Source organism: Apodemus sylvaticus, chromosome 16, assembly GCF_947179515.1.
Source record: "Apodemus sylvaticus chromosome 16, mApoSyl1.1, whole genome shotgun sequence".
Lineage (NCBI taxonomy): Eukaryota > Metazoa > Chordata > Mammalia > Rodentia > Muridae > Apodemus > Apodemus sylvaticus.
This window is the reverse complement of record NC_067487.1, coordinates 10583566-10604374: the sequence shown is the minus strand read 5'-3', so window position 1 is coordinate 10604374 and position 20809 is coordinate 10583566. Positions and strand designations below refer to the sequence as shown.

Here is a 20809-nt window from a genome sequence, read left to right as displayed (position 1 = left end):
ATTGTTACCCACTCATCTTTTCTTTGAGGATGTATTTAGGAAGAGAATTCTAAAAACATCTCTCTGCCTAAAAACCCTCATGTCCAGCCAGACCCAGAGAAAGAACAGAGACTGGCGAGTGTGGTAGATCTCACTAGGCAGCAAGTGAGATGGTTGCCAGGGACAACGAGAAATACCTAGGGACACGGTTAGGATGTCAAAAAAGGTGTATGTTACGTTACATCCTACCTTCACATGCCAGTGCTCAAACCAGGAGGGACTTAAAAAGCAGAAATGCTTTCTCTCTCAGCTGGAGAAAAATACTTTTTGTAGACACCCCTTGTACAGTCCTATTAGGTAATCCACAAGAATTAGGTCCTATCTTTATCCTAAGATCAAGCCCTGACCAAACTCACCAGGAGTCCATGTGTGTCATTTAGATTTTCACTGCTGTGACAGGGTATCTGTGAAAGCAAACTTTAAAGGAAACAAATTTATTGTGCCCCAGCATCTATTGATTCTGGGCCTGAGGCAAGGCTTACTAACCATGATGGCAGGGAGAAGAACATGGTAATGATCAAAGATGCTAACCTCCAGAAAGTCAGCGCAGAAAGAAGACAGGGGTCCAGGGATTAGACCACATTTGGTGACCTACTGGTTGTAGCCATAGTAACAAATTCCCCAAGAAAGAAGGTAGCTGTGGCCTGTCTGGCGATGAGGAAGCTGCAGACAGGAGAGTCAGCATCTTTGACAGGACTTACTTATAGTCCATTCATTGGTAAATTTGGTGCAGTGACACACTCGTAATGGTATTTTCCATTTTGAGTGGTAACCTTGGTGTAGTGACCCATTAGTAATGGTATTGTCCATTGAGTGGTAACCTTGGTGTAGTGACCCATTAGTAATGGTATTGTCCATTGAGTGGTAAGCTTGGTGTAGTGACCCATTAGTAATGGTATTGTTCCCAAAGTCCATTGACTTCTGAATCTTGCTCCAATTAGGAACCCAGTTTTTAACATGTGAGTATTCAGAATATTTATATTCAAACTATGACTGCCTTAGGCTAGGGCCTACCATTAGCCTTGGCCTTGAGTACAAACTTCTGGATAATTCTTGGTGATCATTGGTATAAAGACTCTCAAACCACTCCTATTCAGAATGTTTATTTCATAAAATCTTGCCTACTCAGGCATTCTGATCCAAGCCTCTTTGAATTACAGAACTGAGAGTCTCATGTTCCCTATAGAGCAAGCAATTCATTTCAAAGAAACACATAGGTTAACCTTGTCTGTGGTTTTTTTTTTCATTTTTCTTTTCTTCATCATTGTGATGCTATTCCTTCTTTGCCTTACAATACTGGATTTTGCTGTATAGCACTCAGACAGATATGTATCCAAGTCGTTGCCCTGCTTGGCTCCTTTGTATTCTCATAGAGACATACAATACAAGTGAACTTGAAGGGAATATTCTTTGCCCCCAAATCTAATTTTTCTCCAATCATCTCTTCTTCTAAAAGTTCTAACCAGTATTTAGAGGACCCAGAAACTTAAAAAAAAATTCCTTACCCTATACTATCCTTTCCTCCTTCTCTGAGAAGTGAGATGACTATAAGTGGCCAACTGTATCCAGGAACTCAGTTTCTTCACCAAATTTCCTTACCAAGGCCGTCTGGTCATGGTCAGGACACTTCACCCTGCCACTCCAACCCTGGAGTCAGCTGATGACTGTCACGGTGTGTGGAGGGAGCCTAGGATGTATTTCCCTTGCCCTCCTTCAGTTTAGGATGACATTTTTGCGGGTTCCTCGACGAGGTGGCTCAGGCTGTGCATGGCAGATCTGTATAGCTCTGCCTCTCACCGGGCTCCAGCATTCCTACCAACCTGCCCACCTGCCAACGTGGGATAGCTGAAGCCTCTTTCACAGATGGTCCCTGGGTTCCACCGCATCTCCAGATCTTTCCCTGATGCTCTCTTGTCTCATTGTCTCCAGGTATAATCCTACAAACTACCATTTTGCCTCCTGGCAGGGCCATGACAAACACCCATGTATTCTTCAGGGTGGTGCCCCAACACCCATAGATACATTTCTTTCCAGGACCTTCTTTTGTCTGTAAGCTTGCTTCTTCCTAAACTAGAAGTAATGTTCTAGAAGCTTCTGCTTCCTTTTTTAACATCAGAGTCTCATAAACAGAAAAGTTGGTTTCGTTTCTGGAAGAAAAGTTGGTTTCTTTTCTTTTCATTTTATGTAAAATATGTTATATTTAGAGTAATTTGTTAAACTGTCTGAATGTCCATGCTCTCTATATTACGGTTCAGAGAAGCTCTTCAACTTATCTTGACTTATACATTTGCTTAGATTCACTGTTCCGATTTGAAGAGCTGTGACACATTGTTTTCACATGTAGTTGGTCTGCCTAGGAGGGCCTGGCACCTGTCTGTATGCACAGAGCAGCCATAGACCCCACCACCACCACCACCACCGGGCATCACGCAGCTCTGAGCTCTACAGCCTTTTCTTTCCTAGTTTATGTGCTCACCAAAACCGCAAACTTTCCAGCTGTCTGTTTCATTCCTGAACAATGCCAGCCAATGGTATAAACCTACCCATGACATTTCTAAATTATACAATATTTTCAATGTGCAAATAAATGCCCACAATAGCAGTAGCTCACCTTCTTATCTATAGTAAGAATTTTTGTCCCCTATTCATCTTCCCAGAAAAATGCCTCTCGTCAGGTCTGTAGACACTTGAGCACAGTTTCTTGTCATCCGTATCTCATCTGCTTTGAGACACTATCCTAAATGCCGGTGCAAAAGCAGGCATCTCTCATTCATCTGTGAAACCAGAATGGAAGCAACGTTCTACCAGATGATGTGTCTGTTACTCAGGCAGCCTTGGGCTATCTGCTTGGCAAGCACAGGTGTGCCGTTTCCTGTAGCGCCCAGCACACCTCGTAGGTGTGCTCATATTTCTTATCGTCTCTCAGCTCCCTTGATGGACACCACCCTGGGCAGGCAGGCAGTAGAGTCCATGAAAGTCTTATCCCCGTTCTGTACCCTGGGGCACAGTGGTGGAGACTCTACAGGTTTCCAGGGCAGCTCCTCCCTGTCTCAAACAGTCAACACCTTCTACAGAGAGCAGTAATGGCCTACATGAATAGTCAGGAGTGTGGGCTGTGTATACATGGATGTGATACAAATCACCATGCTTAATTGGTGCCTAGTCTCTGAACACGGGACTTGGGCTTTTTACATCAAAAACAAAAATAACAGGGTTTATGTCTCAGGCAAGGGTCTGTGTATGATTGCTAACATAGACCCAGTTAAGTAATGGATAGAAGCAAAAGAGAGATGGGAGCATCGATGTGAAAATATCCAAAGTAGGAACTTGGCTGATTTAACAAGAGCATGTGGCAAGTCAGAAGCTTGGACGTCTTGTAATACTAGGCATGTTGTTCCGTAGAAGAATGTGGATCCAGGGAACCTGGAGGTCCAAGTAGGAGCTGTGGCCGCAAGTATTATTTATGGAGGCCTTGGAAACAAGGAGACAAGCTTCCTGTTGGGAAATGTTCCTTTGATTGTCCACTTGCATTCTAGTTTACTCTGCTGGGCCAGGCCCAGGCCCTCCTTGTAGACACAGTTTATATAGAAATAAGAGATTGGTAGCAGGGTTCACTTCTGCCAACTCAAGGAAATAAACAGCATATGCATTGACTAGGAAAGAGAAGGAACAGAGAATCACACTGTAGAGCCATATCTGTCACCATGGATGGCAGAGAAAACCACATTAATGTGTAAACATTTCCCATAGTACTTAGAGAAATCATGGATCAAAACTACTGCCGCTTCTGGGGCTGGTGCCGTTCACACACTGGCTGGCTGAGGACAGAGGCAGGAGAGAATGCAGAGAGAAAATAAGAGTAATCATCAAATTGTCATCACATTGCATGAGACTCATCTGCCTTTGTATTAAAATGAAGAGGCTGGGACTTTAGTCCTCTCTCGTCCCTTTTGGAAGGAAGACTTTGGACAGGGAACTTAACCTTTGACCCCAGGAGTATCTTTTTTCCCTGAGATCTTCTATTACATATGTCAGAAAGCTGCTCGCTCCTCAGTGTTCAAGAACTTAGGTTCCAAGCCCACTCAAACCCGTCACTCAACATTCTGTCTGCAGGGACCCACAGGAGTCTCCAAGACTGGTCCCTCAGCTTTCTCTCAGTGTCTCTCTGCCTTGCATTCCTTCTTCCAAACTCAATGACAATAAGGCATCTGTCACTGGCTCTCACTGACAGAGCCCAGCCCAGCCATGTGACCCTCTGAAACATTGATTCCTCTGTCATCACCCAAGCTGTCCTTGGCATCAAGCGCTCCTTCTGTCCAGATGCTTTATGGGTTCCTTTCCACTCTGCAAGTGCACACAAGCACCGCACAAGCTTGCTGCCCGTCCTCAGCGGCAGCCCTGCCGTGCCCTTAGTAGCTCTTACATACAGCCATATGCAGATGCCAAGCTCTTCCTGGAGTTGTGCTCACAGTATAGCTTTGGCAAGAAGAAGCCCGAGAACTCTAGCGATCTCGTAGCTCATGGGGCACTGGGAGGTGCTTCAACGTATCAAACGTTGTCACTTGGAGGTAACATATGAACCTAGCCTCGATTAATCTTTTAGGGCTTTAATTGTTTTAAAGTGTGTATCTGTGGGTTTTTCTTGTTCCTTGGGTTACCCATATTGGCGGGCAGTTCTACCCAACCTCATTCCTGAGTTGTAAACCATTCCTCCTCCACTTCCTCGTCTCCCTCCTTACTCTTCCTCTGTTCATTTCTCCCTCTGTTTGCCTCTTTTCCTCCACACTCCCTCCTTCTCATCATCTCTAGCAGTGACCTATGCGGCTTGACTCTGAAATCTTCCCCCACACACTGCCAACTTTAATTTTCTTCAAATGTTGAAAGAGTTGTGATTGCCACTAGAGAAATTGTATGTGTGTGTGCATGCGCGCGCGTGTCTTTTTTTTTTTTAAGCTTTACCCATTCTAACACGAATGCCTGCATTTGCCTTCCAGACAAGAAATCTCACTGTAGATGGGAGCTTTGGCCCATGGTCTCCGTGGACACCCTGTACGCATACCGATGGTGCTGCTGTGGGATCCTGCCTCTGCCGGTCCCGTTCCTGTGACAGCCCGGCTCCACAGTGTGGTGGCTGGCAGTGTGAGGGCCCTAGGATGGAGATCGCCAACTGTTCCAGGTGTGTTCCTCAGATCCTTCTAATCTACAGTCTCAGTTTACCTTGAATTGTTGGGGTATCTGGGCAGTCATTCTTAACACAAGCCATCCTTTAGCAGATGAAGGTGATGAGAAAAGGGGGTAACCCGTCACTTAGTGATGACATCATTTGTGGTGAAAATTTCAAGCTGTAGGTTGAGTTGGAAATTTAAACTTTATAAGCTCATCATTAGATAGGAAAATACTAATTTACTCAACGTAATTGGCTTCCTTGATGGAAATATTCATTATATAACATCTTCCTGAAATATGTAATTGATAATCCCTACTTGTAGAGTGTGATGTATTAGCTGCAACAGCTCTTTCCTCTGTGCTGTGGTAGATCAGGACTCAGCATACCCCACCTCTCTGACCTCAGACCCTTTGACACCAGGACAATACAGATGTTGTGATCTACTGGCATCATCTGAGTTCTTCTTTAACCACACTCGCTTGTCCTGCCTGCTTCCCTTGTAAAACAGAGCACACTGAGAGCTTCTTGGGTCTTGCAAGTCCCCTCTTCACTTGATTCCAAACAGGCCATTTCTTAAAATCATACCTGGTTTACGTGAGCCTAAGAGGCAGAAGCAGTGAGGGAAACTGTCTATAAAGCAACTTGCTGAAGAGCAGATTGGGAACTGAATTGTGTTAGAGCCCAGGCAGGAAGGGTAGCCAGAGTGAGGTGTGGTGTGCAGGGAAAAAGGAAGCCTTGTCCTCTTCAGCAGTTTTCACAGTGGGATTCTATCTATAGCAGAATAGAGTCCCACCTTGAAAGGTGGGTTCTATCACCACATAAAGTTTACAGAAGCCAAGGAGGGCCACAAAGACAAGGTTATGTAATAAAACAGAAAACACGACATAGGTTACTGGGCTTACTCTGAGGATGACAATGAGCTATTTGGTTACTGAAAGACTGGAGTTCTGGGCTGTAGTTGTTCATCATGTGGGCTTCAGCTCTCCTTCCAGCTGGAACGGCGCCGTCTAAACAAGCTTGACCAGCTTATTTCAGGCTAAGTAAAAAGTCACAAGTAAAGCAGCCTGTTTCAGGGATGCTGTAGACGTGTAAGCAGATGACCAGGTACAAAAATCTCCCATGCTCCCTGTGATTTCTCCACGAGGCTGTGCGGTTATTCCCTACTGTGCCTCTCAACATCTTCTGGAAGGATGCAAACCAAGTCCATACAATCAATAGCTACTGATAAACTTGTTTCATTTTTTGTCTGATTTCCTGCAGTCCTGCTGGTTTTAGACACTCTTATTTACCTTTCACTGCTCAGGTAACATGTTCTTCCTATTATAAATTGAATGTTAAAAAGCCACATATATTTTCAAAAGCTTAGGAAAATAAGAGATTTAAAAAAATATTAAAATATGGTGTAAAGTTTTAATAACTCCATGAATTATTTTAGCCACATGGAAGGCTGTGGGTAGAAGGGTATAAAAAGATGGTTTGTTATTTTTTATGAGTGATGCTGGAGGTCATCTCGGTTTGATAAAATTATCAACAATCAACAATTTACTACGCACTAAGCTATGTCTATTTTGTTTCTGTTAGTGTTAGATTTCAGCCAGTAAACTAGAAAACTACAAAATAAATTTAAAACTTCTTATAAAGCTTCATCCTAACTATGTAATTAGTTAATTGTATCAACTTATATATTTAAACTGATATCTTTAGTATTACCATTACATTTGTTTGTGCTGTTAAAGGAATCTATGAAGGGAAAATGAAGGCTGGTGTGAACTGATCTTGTCCCAAGCTCATGAAAATAGAGTAGCTGAGATAAGATACAGCATGCCTTTGGGGATACCCACGTGATTAACAAATAGAAGTTCTGAGGCCAAAGAGAAGGTTCAGAGTTGAATAGCACTGGCTGCTCTTCCAGAAGTCCTGAATTCAATTCCCAGCACCACAGCAGATGGTTCACAGCTGTCTATAACTGTGGTCTCATAGGATCTGGTGCCTTCTTCTGGTGTATATGCAGACAAAACATAAAAACAAACAAATGAATCTTTAAGAAAAGGAAAAGAAAAAAAGAAGGTCCACATACAATACCCACAGGAGCTAGGACCATGGTCGACAATGAATGGTCTAATGCCCCAAATAATAAAGTACCCACACTTGTTTTTAATAGCCCAGGAAAACTTGTAAGGGAGATTTAAATTAGAAAGACCCTGAATAAATTGCCACTTTATGAAAACAATTACACTAATAAAAATGTGTGTTAATATTCTATTTTGTGAATGACTTTGGTGAAATAGGTTCATTTTGTTTTTCTTTTATTCCTAAATATACTATAATCATTCTATATGTACAATAGCATAGTTGCATATGGCTTTGTGTGATTCTGAATTAAATACTCCCCTTCATTTTTTTTTAACAAAATTGGCTTGAAATAACTGAAGAAAGTTCTACTTGTTCTTGATATGAACACTTTCTATAGGACTGTGCATGCACACTGCTTTTCGATTTAATAGAATGTGCTGTGTATGACTTCGGGTGTTTGTTCTATCTCAAGGGCACTCGTGTGTTATAACAGGGGTGTCAGGAGTCAAGTAAAATTGGGAATTTTATAGGTTAAGGATTCACTTCTGATACTGTGCAGTAAAATACTAATAGTCTGAAATTTTATTAACTGCTCCTTAACTGTTTCAAACATAGTAGGTACATTAGGGCTGCTGTGAGCTTTCAAATCAAATGTCAACTTTAAGGAAACTCACAGCCACGGAGTTTTTCAGTATGCTCTGTTCAAAGAGGGTTCACTCCTCCTGGAGGCCACACGACCAAATGGTTCACCCCTGGTACAAAGACAATGCAATAGATGCAGATGGGGCTTGACTGAGCGGGCTCTGCTGCGGTATTGATTCACATCCTCTCCTGCAGGAATGGAGGCTGGACGCCCTGGACCTCCTGGTCTCCGTGCAGCACCACCTGTGGCATCGGCTTCCAGGTGCGGCAGCGTTCCTGCAGCAACCCCACGCCCAGGCACGGAGGGCGCGTGTGCGTGGGCCAGAACAGGGAGGAAAGGTAGGTTCAGGCTGTGTTCCTGTATCAGCATCCGCGCACTTCCTGCCGCTCAGGTGGGGCAGGTTCCGCTTTGGGATCTGGCTTAGTTTATCTATGGCATGCCTCTCTGTTTCGATAAGCCGCACCTCTTTATTTTGCTGACACCCCTCAATTTTGACCTAAGGTTCCCGTGAAGAGCCTCAGTCTGGTCCAGTTTCCCTCTCTATTGGAACTGGGAATCCTATCTCAAGTCACTTGAATGCGCAGGGACCGAGGGCACCTGTGTGCTGGGCTTCTGTGTACCCAGAAAGTGAGCCTGCGGGAGAAAGATTGATGGATTATTTCAGTTATCCCGGCTCAGGAGCTGCAAATCCCAGCAGGTCTGATAAAGAAGGAGGGTGGGGTGGCAGGCAAGTGAGAAAACTAAGGGGAGGCGTCATCTGTGTACCCTCTAGCCTGCTGACAAACACCCCCGTGAGCTGCAGCCCCAGCCACAGCTCACGTTGGTTTTCATGAAGACTTTCATGCTCCATCTGGATGTCACATCTATGACTGGGATCCAACATGGTGTTTTTATTGTTTTGTTATAGAATTATTCATTTTGCATGGACTCCAAAATCTATTCTTTGCTCCATTTTCTTTCCCTTGCCTACTAAATGCATAATCTACTGTCACTACTGTGAGTGAAAAGCTCTAGGTGAACTTCGCAGCATTTTTAGGACACACACAGACACACACACACCATCTATTTGAAAGTGCTTCTAGTGCCTTTTAATGAAAAAAATAGAGACCCCTACTTAATAGCACAGGTTCAGAGAGTCTCATAAAAATTCCATATGTCTGTTTGTGGCCATACACTTTTATAAACAGAGAGCAGGGTTCCTGATTTTTACATAGACATACAGTGGGTATGGAGTATATCTTGATAGCAACTAGGAAGACTGTTTCTCTTCTTCAGTCATCCAGTTTCTTACTCACCAGCTACGATTTTGTTCCTTTTGACTAAGAAAGAAAGCAAGGCTGCTGTCACACCCAGGCAGGGTTTGTCACTTCTGAAGGGGTCCCCTGAGCCGGTCCTGTGCAGGCCGTCTGCAGTGTTCCATCTAACACCAGATGATAGGTGAGAACACTGACTAGTGAGGACTCTTCCTAATGGATTTCCCAACACCCCACTTGAGTGAAATCACTTCCGTCTGTGCAGATGCTTCTCTGAATCCAGGTATTGCACCGACACAGGAAAGGCAAGGCTAGATGACTCTGTGGCACTGTGTTGTGTCTCTGCACTTAACCATTCATAAAACCATCTTTTCACAAACGGATTTTATAGATATTGGTTAGTGTGTTTGGGTGTCTTACACATAACATTTTTTTTTTCATTTACAGAAGACATATTTTCAGGGGTTAGAAAAGGGATTTCTTAATAGAGGAAAATTTTACTTCAAATAATAAAGAGATGGATGGTAAGAATATGGACTTTGTATGGTTTTCATAAACTGATGTATCTCTATTGAATATGCTTCTAAACAACTAACAGGAATTTAGTTCCTGTTACTTGTACCATGGTCTCTGTAAGCAAAAATTTCTTAGGTTTCTTGCCCTGTTAAATGGGGAGATCACCACACCAAAAAAAAACCTGTCCTGATTCTGGCAGTGGTGATATTTAATGATTGGATTAAGGAAGGAGGTGGGGGTGCACAATTCTTATACGAAACATATGAAATGATTAATAAAATTTTGTCATATTTAAATATCTTTAAACTCAAAGAAGCCTAGAATAGTGACCAGTGAATGAACCGATTCTCTCCCTAAATTCAATTAGTGCCAGCAACAGAGTTAATGATTTCAGCAAAAAAAAGGTTTTCAACATGTGGCCTAATCTAGTAGGAGCTAAGCCTCAAGTACAATCTCCTGGGAATTTTCACATCCTTTCTTTTTTTTTTTTTACATGTGCTATAAGATGTATGAATATTCTTTCTTTTTCTAATATTTTTTTAGAAGAAATATCTTGAGGGGCAAGAACTTAGTAGAGCTATCAACTCTCCAAAGGTGACCCACAAGGCAGGATAAAGCAGACATTGGTACAAGTATCAAAATGCAGAGCAGGTAGTTTTCTACTGCTCTGTCGCTATGACTCCATCAACTAAGACAGACAGGCACAGCATGCAGTTACTGCTCATGGAGTCTCATGCCAAAGCTTCTGAGTTGTCAACCAGATACTACTCCGAGCCCTTGACAATGAGCCTCCCTAGTGCTGCCCCCATCCCCTCTCAAATGGAACTTAGGAGCTAATTACCATGTTCACAGGACTCATCCAGTCATAGTGGCCCAGTAAGAAGAAAACCATGGACCCTGGCCACACTGCAGTGAAGGGGATTATCATGTGGCGGAGCAAGGCTCATTGGTGTCACTTTGGATTCTGCCTAGCATAGACACATCTCTGTCTCCAAATCACGAATACCCTACCATCTTGCAGAATGCCTTTGATCTATTGGCAGGGTCCCCAATACCATATGCCATTAAATAATACCCCCTAAGCTCAAAGTGCCATCATCTAAGAAAGATACGACTGAGGCTCTGTTGCAGTAGTACGTCTTGGTCTGTCAATCTCAATCCAAAAAAGTCAAGTTAGATGTCATCAGCATTAACACTACACAGCAGCGGTGAAGGACAGCAAACAGTAGCTATGATCATTTATCAAAAACCTAAGTAGAAATGGGAGTCACTTCAATCTTTTCTCAAAAAGGAATCCTGGAGTGTAGCGCACTGAGCGTGGGGGTTCCTTATGATGTTGGCGTCCTGTTCGGTGGTCCTTGGATCAACCTTGAGTGATCAGCTTAGCTCCCTAAAATCTCTTTCCTTTGTCATAAAGTCAGCAGATGTTTGCAGCTGGGGAGGTTTCACCAGAGCTGGTAAAATCTGCATCACCCTCCTTCCTGCCAGTAGAATGTGCCTAATAGCATCTCATTGGAGTACTTCCCATGGTCCCGTCCTTCTATGCTGTTGAAATTACTCTCTGATGTCACTTTAAAAGACTTTAGTAATCCTCCTCGGGATTTGTTTCTCTAAACAAAGGCACAGTCCCAGACCTTTCTGAGACAGTCCTCCGACTTACGGTCCTGCTGAGGTGGCTAGAATGCAGCAACTGGCAGCTTGCTGGGCTCCTTCTGGGTGACTAAAAGGGTCCCGAGTCACACTCTTGCTCTTGGATTCTACTAGACCCCGTGTGTTGTCACCGTCTGCACTCACTCTTCAATCTTCCTGAGGATTCCTCCAAGCAGTTAAGCAGGCATGCTCCGGCACTCCTGGGCAGCGTGTGATGGTTTGCATAAGGATGAGCCCTGTGAGATCTGTATTTGAGTGCTTACTCACTAAGGAACTCTGAAAGAATTAAAAGGATTGGGAGTAATGGCTTTGTTGAAGGAAGTCTGTTATTGGGCATGAGCTTTGAGGTTGAAAAACCCATGTGGGCCCAACACCCCTCTCCCTTCCTCCATCGTTCTTTCTGCTTATGGATCAGGGCGTGGCTCTTCGCTGCTGTCCAATGCTGGCATGACTCCATGTCCTGGCCATGATAACCCACTGAGCCTCTGAAACTGTGAGGGAGCCACAGTTAAGTGCTTTCTTCTGTGAGTTGCCTTGGTCATGGTGTCTCTTCACAGACACAGAACAGTTACTAAGACACAAAGCTCCAGAACTAGGGAGCTACTTCCTAAATTTAGAGATTAGCCATCAGCAAAGTCTAATCCACATGACGCCTCAACCTTGTCCTTTTAATAATCCACTCCTTGTTTTTTTCTTTCTGTACTATGACTTGCAGGAAGTCAGTAGCACCTTAGCACTTGGATCTGAACTGTCCATATATGTGTGACTTCTTTCCTACATCGGTGTTCTGCTTCTCATATCACTATAGAGAACAATTTTAGGTTTGTAGCATCCTGGAACCACATTATACTAACTCTTTATTTAAAAAAACTGTCCCTTTTTTATATTTTTATTATGTTAAAATATAAACAACATATAATAGCCACTTAACCTAAGTGCAGAATTCTTTGACATTAATTAAACTCACATTATTGTGCAAAAACCACAACTCCTCATTTCCAAAACTTTGTCATTACTGCTAAGCAATATGATCCCATGCCACCATTCTCCAGGTCCCTGGAAATCCTGTTGACTATTCTGCCTGTTGATTTACATGTTCTGTGTATCTCCTCTAACTGGAAAGCTGTAGTGCCCATCCCTTTGTGTCTCATTTGCTTTACTTAGCATAATGTTTTTAAGCTCCATTAGTATTGCAGCGTATATCTGAACTCCGTTTCTTTCTGGATGCATGTCTGACTACATCTTTTGCTTATTCAGTTTCCAATCAGTGGACACAGGTCATCTCCTCCCCTTGCCTATTTAAACAGTGCTAGAATGAACACTGGCATATTGAATTTCCTGTTCCAATTATTTTGTGTAAATCACTGTGAGAGGAAGTGCTGCTAGGGAGCTCTGTGTTAGCGGAGTGCTCACTGTGGTGGCTTCACTTGGTCTGTTTCCACCAGAAAGCATCAACTTCCAGCTTCCCCACATTCCTGCCAGTGCTTACCATTGCTGGGTTGGCTTTGAAGCCATCCTACTGGATGTGAAGAATTGGTTTCTCACTGTGCTTTAGCTCTGGACTCCAGTACCACGTGCATGAGGCAGAGCGCCCTCTCCTGCGCATGCTGTCTGTCTCGTTGGAAGACATCTCTATTCCCCGTGTGAGTCAGTTTTCTAACTGAGATGTCTTTTCTGTTACAGTTCTGCATTCTATTTCCTTCTAAACCTTCTCTGTCGGGTTCTACGAAGCTTCTAATATTCAATATATAGTGATTTAGACTTTTCTCTACCTCGACTTCTCAAAATCCCCACTTCTGCCTGCTTCTGGGTCTCAGATCCGTTTTCCATGCATTTTGTTATTCTGCTGCCTCTTAGCACTGTGCTCCATGGGACCTGGTTTGTTTTACGGTGCACATTTTGACTAAAAGTTTAACTGTATAAAATACTTTGCTTTTCTTTGAGTTCCCAGACTGGACATAACTGCCCTGCTTCCGTGGATGCGGGCCGTCTGTGGATGCAGGCTGTCAGGAGGCCGTGGTAAAGAAGCCATGTCTTTGCCCTCGGAGGCACATCTAGACCCAAATCTGCTTCCTGCTTTGTGCTGTTGTGGGGAGCCTACATGTCTAGTAGGCTGTCATCCCAAGGACCTCAGTTTCTTGGTGCATCTTTATCAGAGGCCACTGTCAATTAAAGTTAGAATGGGAGATATGGTTTTGAAATAAAGCTACTATTTTAGTACACAGAAGTGTACTGAATAAGTAGCCACAGAAGTGGTATTTCCCTGTCCTGATGCTATAAATGGCAAGCCTTTCCCATATTTAGAGGAATACATTGTGAGTTCTAAACTGTAAAGTGTATAGGCTGATATCAGAGATTGCCCAATATGTTAACAAGATAAGGGCTCAGGGTCTAAAGAGAATGTATCAGATGACATCTTACCCTTATGGAAATGTGCTAAAGTGATACTCACTGTGGAAGCTACTGCTCTCTTCTGGTCTACTCTCTTAAACCTTCTGGTATGTTTAATGAACGCTCAATTCTCTGGTGCCATGAAAGGCTTAATTCTTCCAGAATGTCCTATAAAGGGGTGACCAGTAAAGGTGAATCAAGAAAAACCATTCCTCTGTAGGCTTCAGTTAGGTTGGGCTAGCAGATTGTCATGAGGAACCAACATAGACTCAACCAGATTAGAAAGAAATATGAGGAGACAGTCGGTGCTATAAATCTAGCCTCAATATGATTGCAGAATACAATTATTTTTAGAGAAAGTGGTCTTATGGAAAAATTGATGATTTATGGAGAGACAATGCTAGGTCATTAGTTAGTTTTTAAATGGAGAATAACAGCAGTCATGAGAAAAATTAAAATCTTAATTTTTAATGCATCATAAAATGTGTCTGTGACTCTCCATGATTTCAGACACTGAAGACCCAATAGAGGCAGTTATGCATTAAAAACATTATTCCATTGCTTTCATAAGCCAGCAGACTGGTGAAATGGGAATCAAACGCTGGCCCATTGGGCAAATGTTTATCTATAATTAATAACAATCTGAGATGTCCCAGTTACTGTTTTCCATCTCACTACTGCTTGTATGGCTCCCTGAGGAGGCTGCCTGTAGGAACATAGGTGAGGCCATGACTCAGAGAGAAAATGCTCTTCTCGTCTTTGCAGAGTCCAGGCTGAGGGTCTTTTCGAAGTCCAGATGCTAACTAAGTGCTCTAAGTTGGAATTCCACATAAAGTGATAGCCTAGATATTTTCGTTTTCCTGACCATTCCTGATACAGGGTCTCACCTCTGCTAATCTTCATGTAGCTTGTGTCACAGGAGAACTATAGAGCGAGAAAGGAAGAAAAGGAGATGTGGGTTGTAGGTGGCCTTAAGTCCCAAGGGATAATTGATTAATACTGGTTCAAAGTCCAGAGCGCCTTGCACAGGTAACCTTGCAGGAGATTTTTTAACTGTAATAACATGCTGAGTGTTCTCAGAGGTGGCCTGCTGTAGGCGAATACAAGAAAGTATTTGTGCAGGCTGATTTATTTTGCTCTGGGGATATGGTAGCACAGCTGCTGTGCTCTTTATTAAAAGTCAGGGGTTTTATAGGCATTTTTAGTAGGATTTCCTTTGCCTTCTCTACTGTGTGTGTGTGTGTGTGTGTGCGCGCGCGCACGCGCGCGCGTGCGCCCGCCTATGAATACCCATGTTAATTGAAAATTGAAACTAGGAAAAAGCAGTATAAGGAGCCTTCACACTTAAAATATCAGTGAGTCGGCTTTCAAATGTGAGACGCCCTTTCCCCCCTTGTTCTCCCCTTTGTGAGCTCCATGCAGATATTTTGAATTAAATGTGAATTGTTCTGAATTCTGAGTTTTCTTGACTCCCTTTAACCCATTCTCAAAATAAATAGCAACTTCTCCCTGGAACTCTCCAGACATCACCACATACATGAATATTTACTTACTGTAACTCCAGGCTTGCTACAAGGAAATTCTGTCCTTATCTTTTTCTTAACTCACCATTATGCCTAGAGATGTCTCTCTCTTTCTGTCTCTGTGTTTCTCTCTCTCTCTCTCTCTCTCTCTCTCTCTCTCTCTCTCTCTCTCTCTCTCTCTCTCTCTCTCTCTCGTTTAGAAGGTCCCTCCTCCAGGTGATCACATAAGAGTATCCAGTGGCATGGACCCTGAGACCCCATGCACAGGAATATGTGCTGCCACCTTTACAGAGATGCCACCTATTTTCCCCATGGTAAATCCTGAAAAGACAAAGGATGGCAACTGCGCAGGCCCAGTGTGTCTGTGGTTTTAAATGCTTACCTGCCTTCTTGGATGATACTAAAGAACCAAAAGACTCCTACAGCCACGACATTGCCCACTGCCTCTCCCTGGAAGTGAGATGTGGGCTCTGGACTCCACTGCTCATCCTTTATGCATTCACACAGTTGCTTTAGGATATCTCCACCATGCCGGTGCCATCCGGTTCTCATCCACCCCAGCTCTCCAGCGCCGTCCTGTTAATCAAACCCTTAGCGCTTCGCACTTTCATCGCTACAGTCGGACGCCGATGGCTAACGCTTGCTCCATCGGCTCTTCCCGCTTGTGACGACCTCTGAGGTTCAGACTCCAGACTGTGCTCAGAGAGCTTCCCATGTCTTTGGGTTTAAGCCACCAGTGGGATGAGGCACCAGGCGTGAAGGAGTCTATGGCCTTGCTCTGACGGTGCTGTTTTTCTTCTAGAGTTCTATGAGGTGGTTCTTAGTTTTCTACTATTTGGCAAAGGTGGATCATTCTGCCTCATGCCTTCTCCGTATGTTCTCAACAACACTGTTACCTTTCTTCCGTCAGTCTCCCTTCCGGCCCTTAATTATCATCCAAAACCCCAGCCGGAAGTTACTCTCTATCCTTCATCCCATCATGTCTTTCAGCTTGGCCTTTCCTCCTCACACCTTCTGCTCATTCCTAATGTCTTGTTCTCCATCAGCGGTTCATCGGCTTGATGGAGAACTGGATCTCACAAGAGTATCTAACAGGGATTCACACAACTCCTTTTTTGCTTTCTGGTTACCATTTGCTTCTCTACCCCAGAATGCATCCACTTGGAGTATCACGTGCAGTTTCAGTGTCCCATAAATGATACAAGTAACAGAATTACTTGTATCTTTTAATTGTGACTCCCTCTGCATAGCACTCGCTCTACAAAATCCAGTTGTTAACAATGGTGTCATGAAGGTCACTAGCTTAGGCCAGTAGGTCTAAATCTTTACTGCCTGTTTCTCAAGGAAAAGTGGCCTTGCAAGTGGAAGGATGGGGGGTGGGGGGGTCTTATAATCTAATACTCTCTAGAGGCTAAGTTTAGATTCAGTAAATGGACAAATGGATTTAAATGGTCCTGTCAATCACCAACAGTATCATTAGATTCAGCTACACTCACGGTTGTGTTCTTCCTCCATGTGTTCTGTCACTCGGAGGGTGCCAGTCCATTTTCCTGTTATGTCTGTTTGTTTCTCTCATGTTACTCCATTTCAACTACAGTTAGAAAGATTTTAGAAAAACTTAAGTCATCCTAGGCCTGAGGAAGAGCTGGAGTATCTAACTTCAAAACTGGCAAAATGTATGTATGTATAAAAGTGCAGAAATTAACTACTGTAAAAATAATTCTAACATTTGTTAAAATAGGATAATCGTTAGCGATTTGTGGTCTTTTAACTAGAAATCACTTGAAATTGTTCTGAGAGCCTAAAAAAAAAATCAAAACTTAAAAACATCAGCTAAGCGGTAAGGGTCACGGGCCTTCAGGCCAAGCTTATGCTTAAATTCTTTGTCTTCAGAGGATTGTCAACTTACTTGATTGAAAGATAAGAAACTCCGATTGAAGCTGTGCTGACTTTGAATTCATAACCTACGCTATCGTTTGATGTTTATGCCTAGCAGATAAACTCCCTACCTAGATATTTTCTGTATGCTCCTATTTTGGGGTGTCTATTGAAGGGTTTTGTTCTGTCTTGTTTCTCCTTTACTTGGCTGCACAGGAAGTTCCATCCTGCATTGTGAGTTCGGCATTCTCTTCGCTGTCTGCCACGTATCCCATTGTCTGTGCACACGCAGCATGGCCAGGACCACATCTGCCCCTTGTATGGTGCAAGCACTCCAGACACAGAAAGCCCCTCATGCAGAGCATGCCCATCTGTTCAACATCTGGCACAGGGATGGGAAGCGAAAGGGTTGGGCGGCCTTTTGAGCACTCAACAGTCTCTTTTCCTCTGGGTTTCCTTATTACAGATACTGCAATGAACACTTGCTCTGCCCACCACACGTGTTCTGGACAGGCTGGGGACCTTGGGAACGCTGCACAGCCCAGTGTGGGGGTGGCATTCAAGCCCGCCGTAGGACCTGTGAAAATGGGCCTGACTGTGCAGGATGCAATGTGGTAAGTAGCCACCTTATTCCCCACAAGCCATCGCCGAGAACACAGACTTGAAACCACCTAGATGTCCATATGCAGGATGCTCCCAGCACACTAGATGCTCAACATTGGATAGATGCTAGCATGAAACCATCTCCACATATCAGGGGCTGTGCTCACACTTGATCCACTGCCGACACTGGCTCTGTTGTACTCTGTCTTTATGACTTGCGGAACTTGCATGCTGTATGGGCGTCAAATGGGAAGCCATCAAATATTCTTTATGTTTTTGATGATCTCAAATACCAGCTCCTGTTTAAATGTCAACTCAGCAGACACTATATGTTTTATAAACATTAAATGCTACTTAAATACTGGATATATTTTGTCCATGTTCCTGTAGCTTTGAAGTTTGAGATGGCATGAATCATGCAAGTGGCTCATGTTAATAAGAATGTAGAAGGCATGGAGGAAATTTAAAATATGTGAATTAAGCATTCACATATGTAATAAGCTGACAGAAGAATCTTCTAGTTCTAAGTATAGAACTATGACGAAATCTTGTGCCCAGTTAACTTTGGTCTCTCCATTTGATCTTTTGAATGCTTATCTGGTGCTGGGCTCCCATGAACATAGAATACAATGTGGACATGGTACTGTGTGGTGACAGAGAAATTGGCACCATTGTCAAAGTGAGTTGGTAACACATCAGAAGGAACAAAAAAGCACTTATGGTTTTGTTTTTTCTTCTGCCTTAGCAGGTCATATTTCTTTTAACACTTTAAACTGCCAAATAGCAATTCATGTGTGCAGACTCTTTTCAAAGGCCCATTGTTGCATACCCTATCTTTTCTGTCAGGGTGGGCAGAGCACGGAGTGTGGCTGGAAGCTCGCCTCACTCACCTTCCCAGTGCTGGCCACAGGCAGGATGAGGTGTGGCGTTAAATGCTGGTTGGAGAAACTCAGCATTGGAAGTGCTGACTTGGCATTCTCTCTCAGTGGCCTTTGCGGGTGGATTTTTGATACTTCTACCTCTTGTTTCCTGAGACTAAGAAATGTCTTTTATGCTGCTATAAAGCTTGTTTTATGAAATGTATAACCTGACCGACTCCAGAGAACCAATGGGACATTGGGGACAGGAAAAGGGTTATGAGGTACTGTATCAGTTCTTATGCCAAAGAAGGAGGATTTCCTTACTAGGATTTGCAAGTAGGTTACTTCTCCCTCATAAAGGTAAAGCTATTTTACTGTTACTAATAAAATATATTATTAGTGAATCTGAGCTCACATTGGACCATGAGAAATCTTCATGTGGTCTAGGTAAATTATATAGATATGTAGATGAATGGATGGATGGATAGGTGACTGGATGGTTAGATAATGATGAATAAGATAGATAAATAGATAGATAGAATTTCAGGTGCTAAAGTTTAAAATTAGATATTATATCTAAATGAAGACATTCATGTCTAATGGAAAACCTTCACTCTTTGCTGAACTAATATTTTTTCTGTTGTACTGTGTGGACCCTGTTCTTGCACATAACATTTTTCTGTAGAAAACCATGAGAGGAGTGAAACCTACATTCTAAACAATGTACAGACCACAGAATTGAGAAAGCAGCACATAGCATTCTTATTGTAAGTTGATGTCAATAATGACAATTATAGATAGATTAATGCACAGAAAGGCATATGAATTAAAGTAAAACTTTCCCCTTGTGAAATTTCCAGTTTATGTGATAGGTTTAATTGCAAATGCAAATACTGAAGGTATTCCAAAATATTAGTGTTTGTTTATTGTTATGATGTAGCACGGTGGGTACAGAAGCTCTGGCATATTTGAGGGACATATTTTTGACACAGAGGGAAGGCCTAGATGTCATGTGTGCACCCAGATCATGCTCACTTGCCTCAGGATTTATGTATCCTTAAGTACCCAGTCCGTGACTGGAATGAATGCTTTGATGACTCGTGCACTTCTTCTGTAGACCCTGGGGTATGCAGCTCCAGCTGAATGAATGACCATATCTAACAGTGTCCCTCCCTAGTGACTGAGCTCCTTGATGACCTCAGAATATGATGTACCTGGACACTAGTATACTTACAGAGGAGTCAGTTACCAACCAACTCCGAGATAATGAATCACTGAACTTCTTGGGTCTTCTCTGCATGCCTCACAAGGCAAACGAGAGAGCTAATGTATACGCCTAGAGCCTACCTACCCTGGATTCTGCTTCAGAATTCACTGGAGACCTGACTGAATGCTGCTGTACATCTTTAGGTTGGGTGTTCCTACTGAAGCATAGGGCTCTAAGACATGATTATATATAAGATATTTTGCTTTTGTTTGTGTATGTGGTTTGGTCTATCATTTGTAAGCAACACTGATATTTTTCTTTATTTTGTGGATTTCATGCATGCATACAATGATAGATAGATAGATAGATAGATCATTATTATCACCTCCAATTCTCCCTATATTTCCCATATACCACATTTCTCAAAACTATGTCCTGTTTTTCATAGCCCACTAAATCCAGATGCTGCTACCCATATTTCTAAGATATGGAACAATCCACATGATAGAAAACTACCAGTGGCCATAACCTCAATAAAATATAATTCTCCCTTCCCAGCGACTACCCATTTCCAGTAGCTCCTGATTTTTTGTAATATTACCACTCTTCCAACCATAGCAACATTATAACGAGATTATCATGAGCATAAAAACTAAAAGGAAATGAACACATATAAAAAACATCAATCTGATGGTCTGACTAAAGTTTAAAACACAGGAAAGAAAGAAAATACAAAATTCCCAGAGCTGAATTGTACACATACGATTACTTAAGTTAATGCAACCCAAATCCCCTGAAAAAGCAGTAGATGCTTTATAAGGGAGAAATATGTCTCACATACAGCAAAAATAATTCAAAGACTAAAACAGACTGAGTGTTGCCTGTATTATATTTGTAACAGAAATATAACACAAAGGATGAAACAATGGAACAGAAGCTCTGATCTAAGATATCAATAGGGAACAGAGGGCATATTTATGTTCTATTTATAAGAAAGGGTCACAAA

At 42.7% G+C, this 20809-nt stretch overlaps 1 protein-coding gene across 1 annotated transcript in view; it reads left to right on the top strand.

Moving 5' to 3' along the window:
• Sema5a (semaphorin 5A) overlaps window positions 1-20809 on the top strand; it is a 453217-nt gene that overhangs the window by 380680 nt on the left and 51728 nt on the right. The window contains exons 14-16 of the mRNA XM_052159481.1: window positions 5034-5215; window positions 8117-8260; window positions 17600-17747. Of these exons, the coding sequence (XP_052015441.1) occupies window positions 5034-5215; window positions 8117-8260; window positions 17600-17747 (474 nt within the window). The remainder of the gene's footprint in view (window positions 1-5033; window positions 5216-8116; window positions 8261-17599; window positions 17748-20809) is intronic.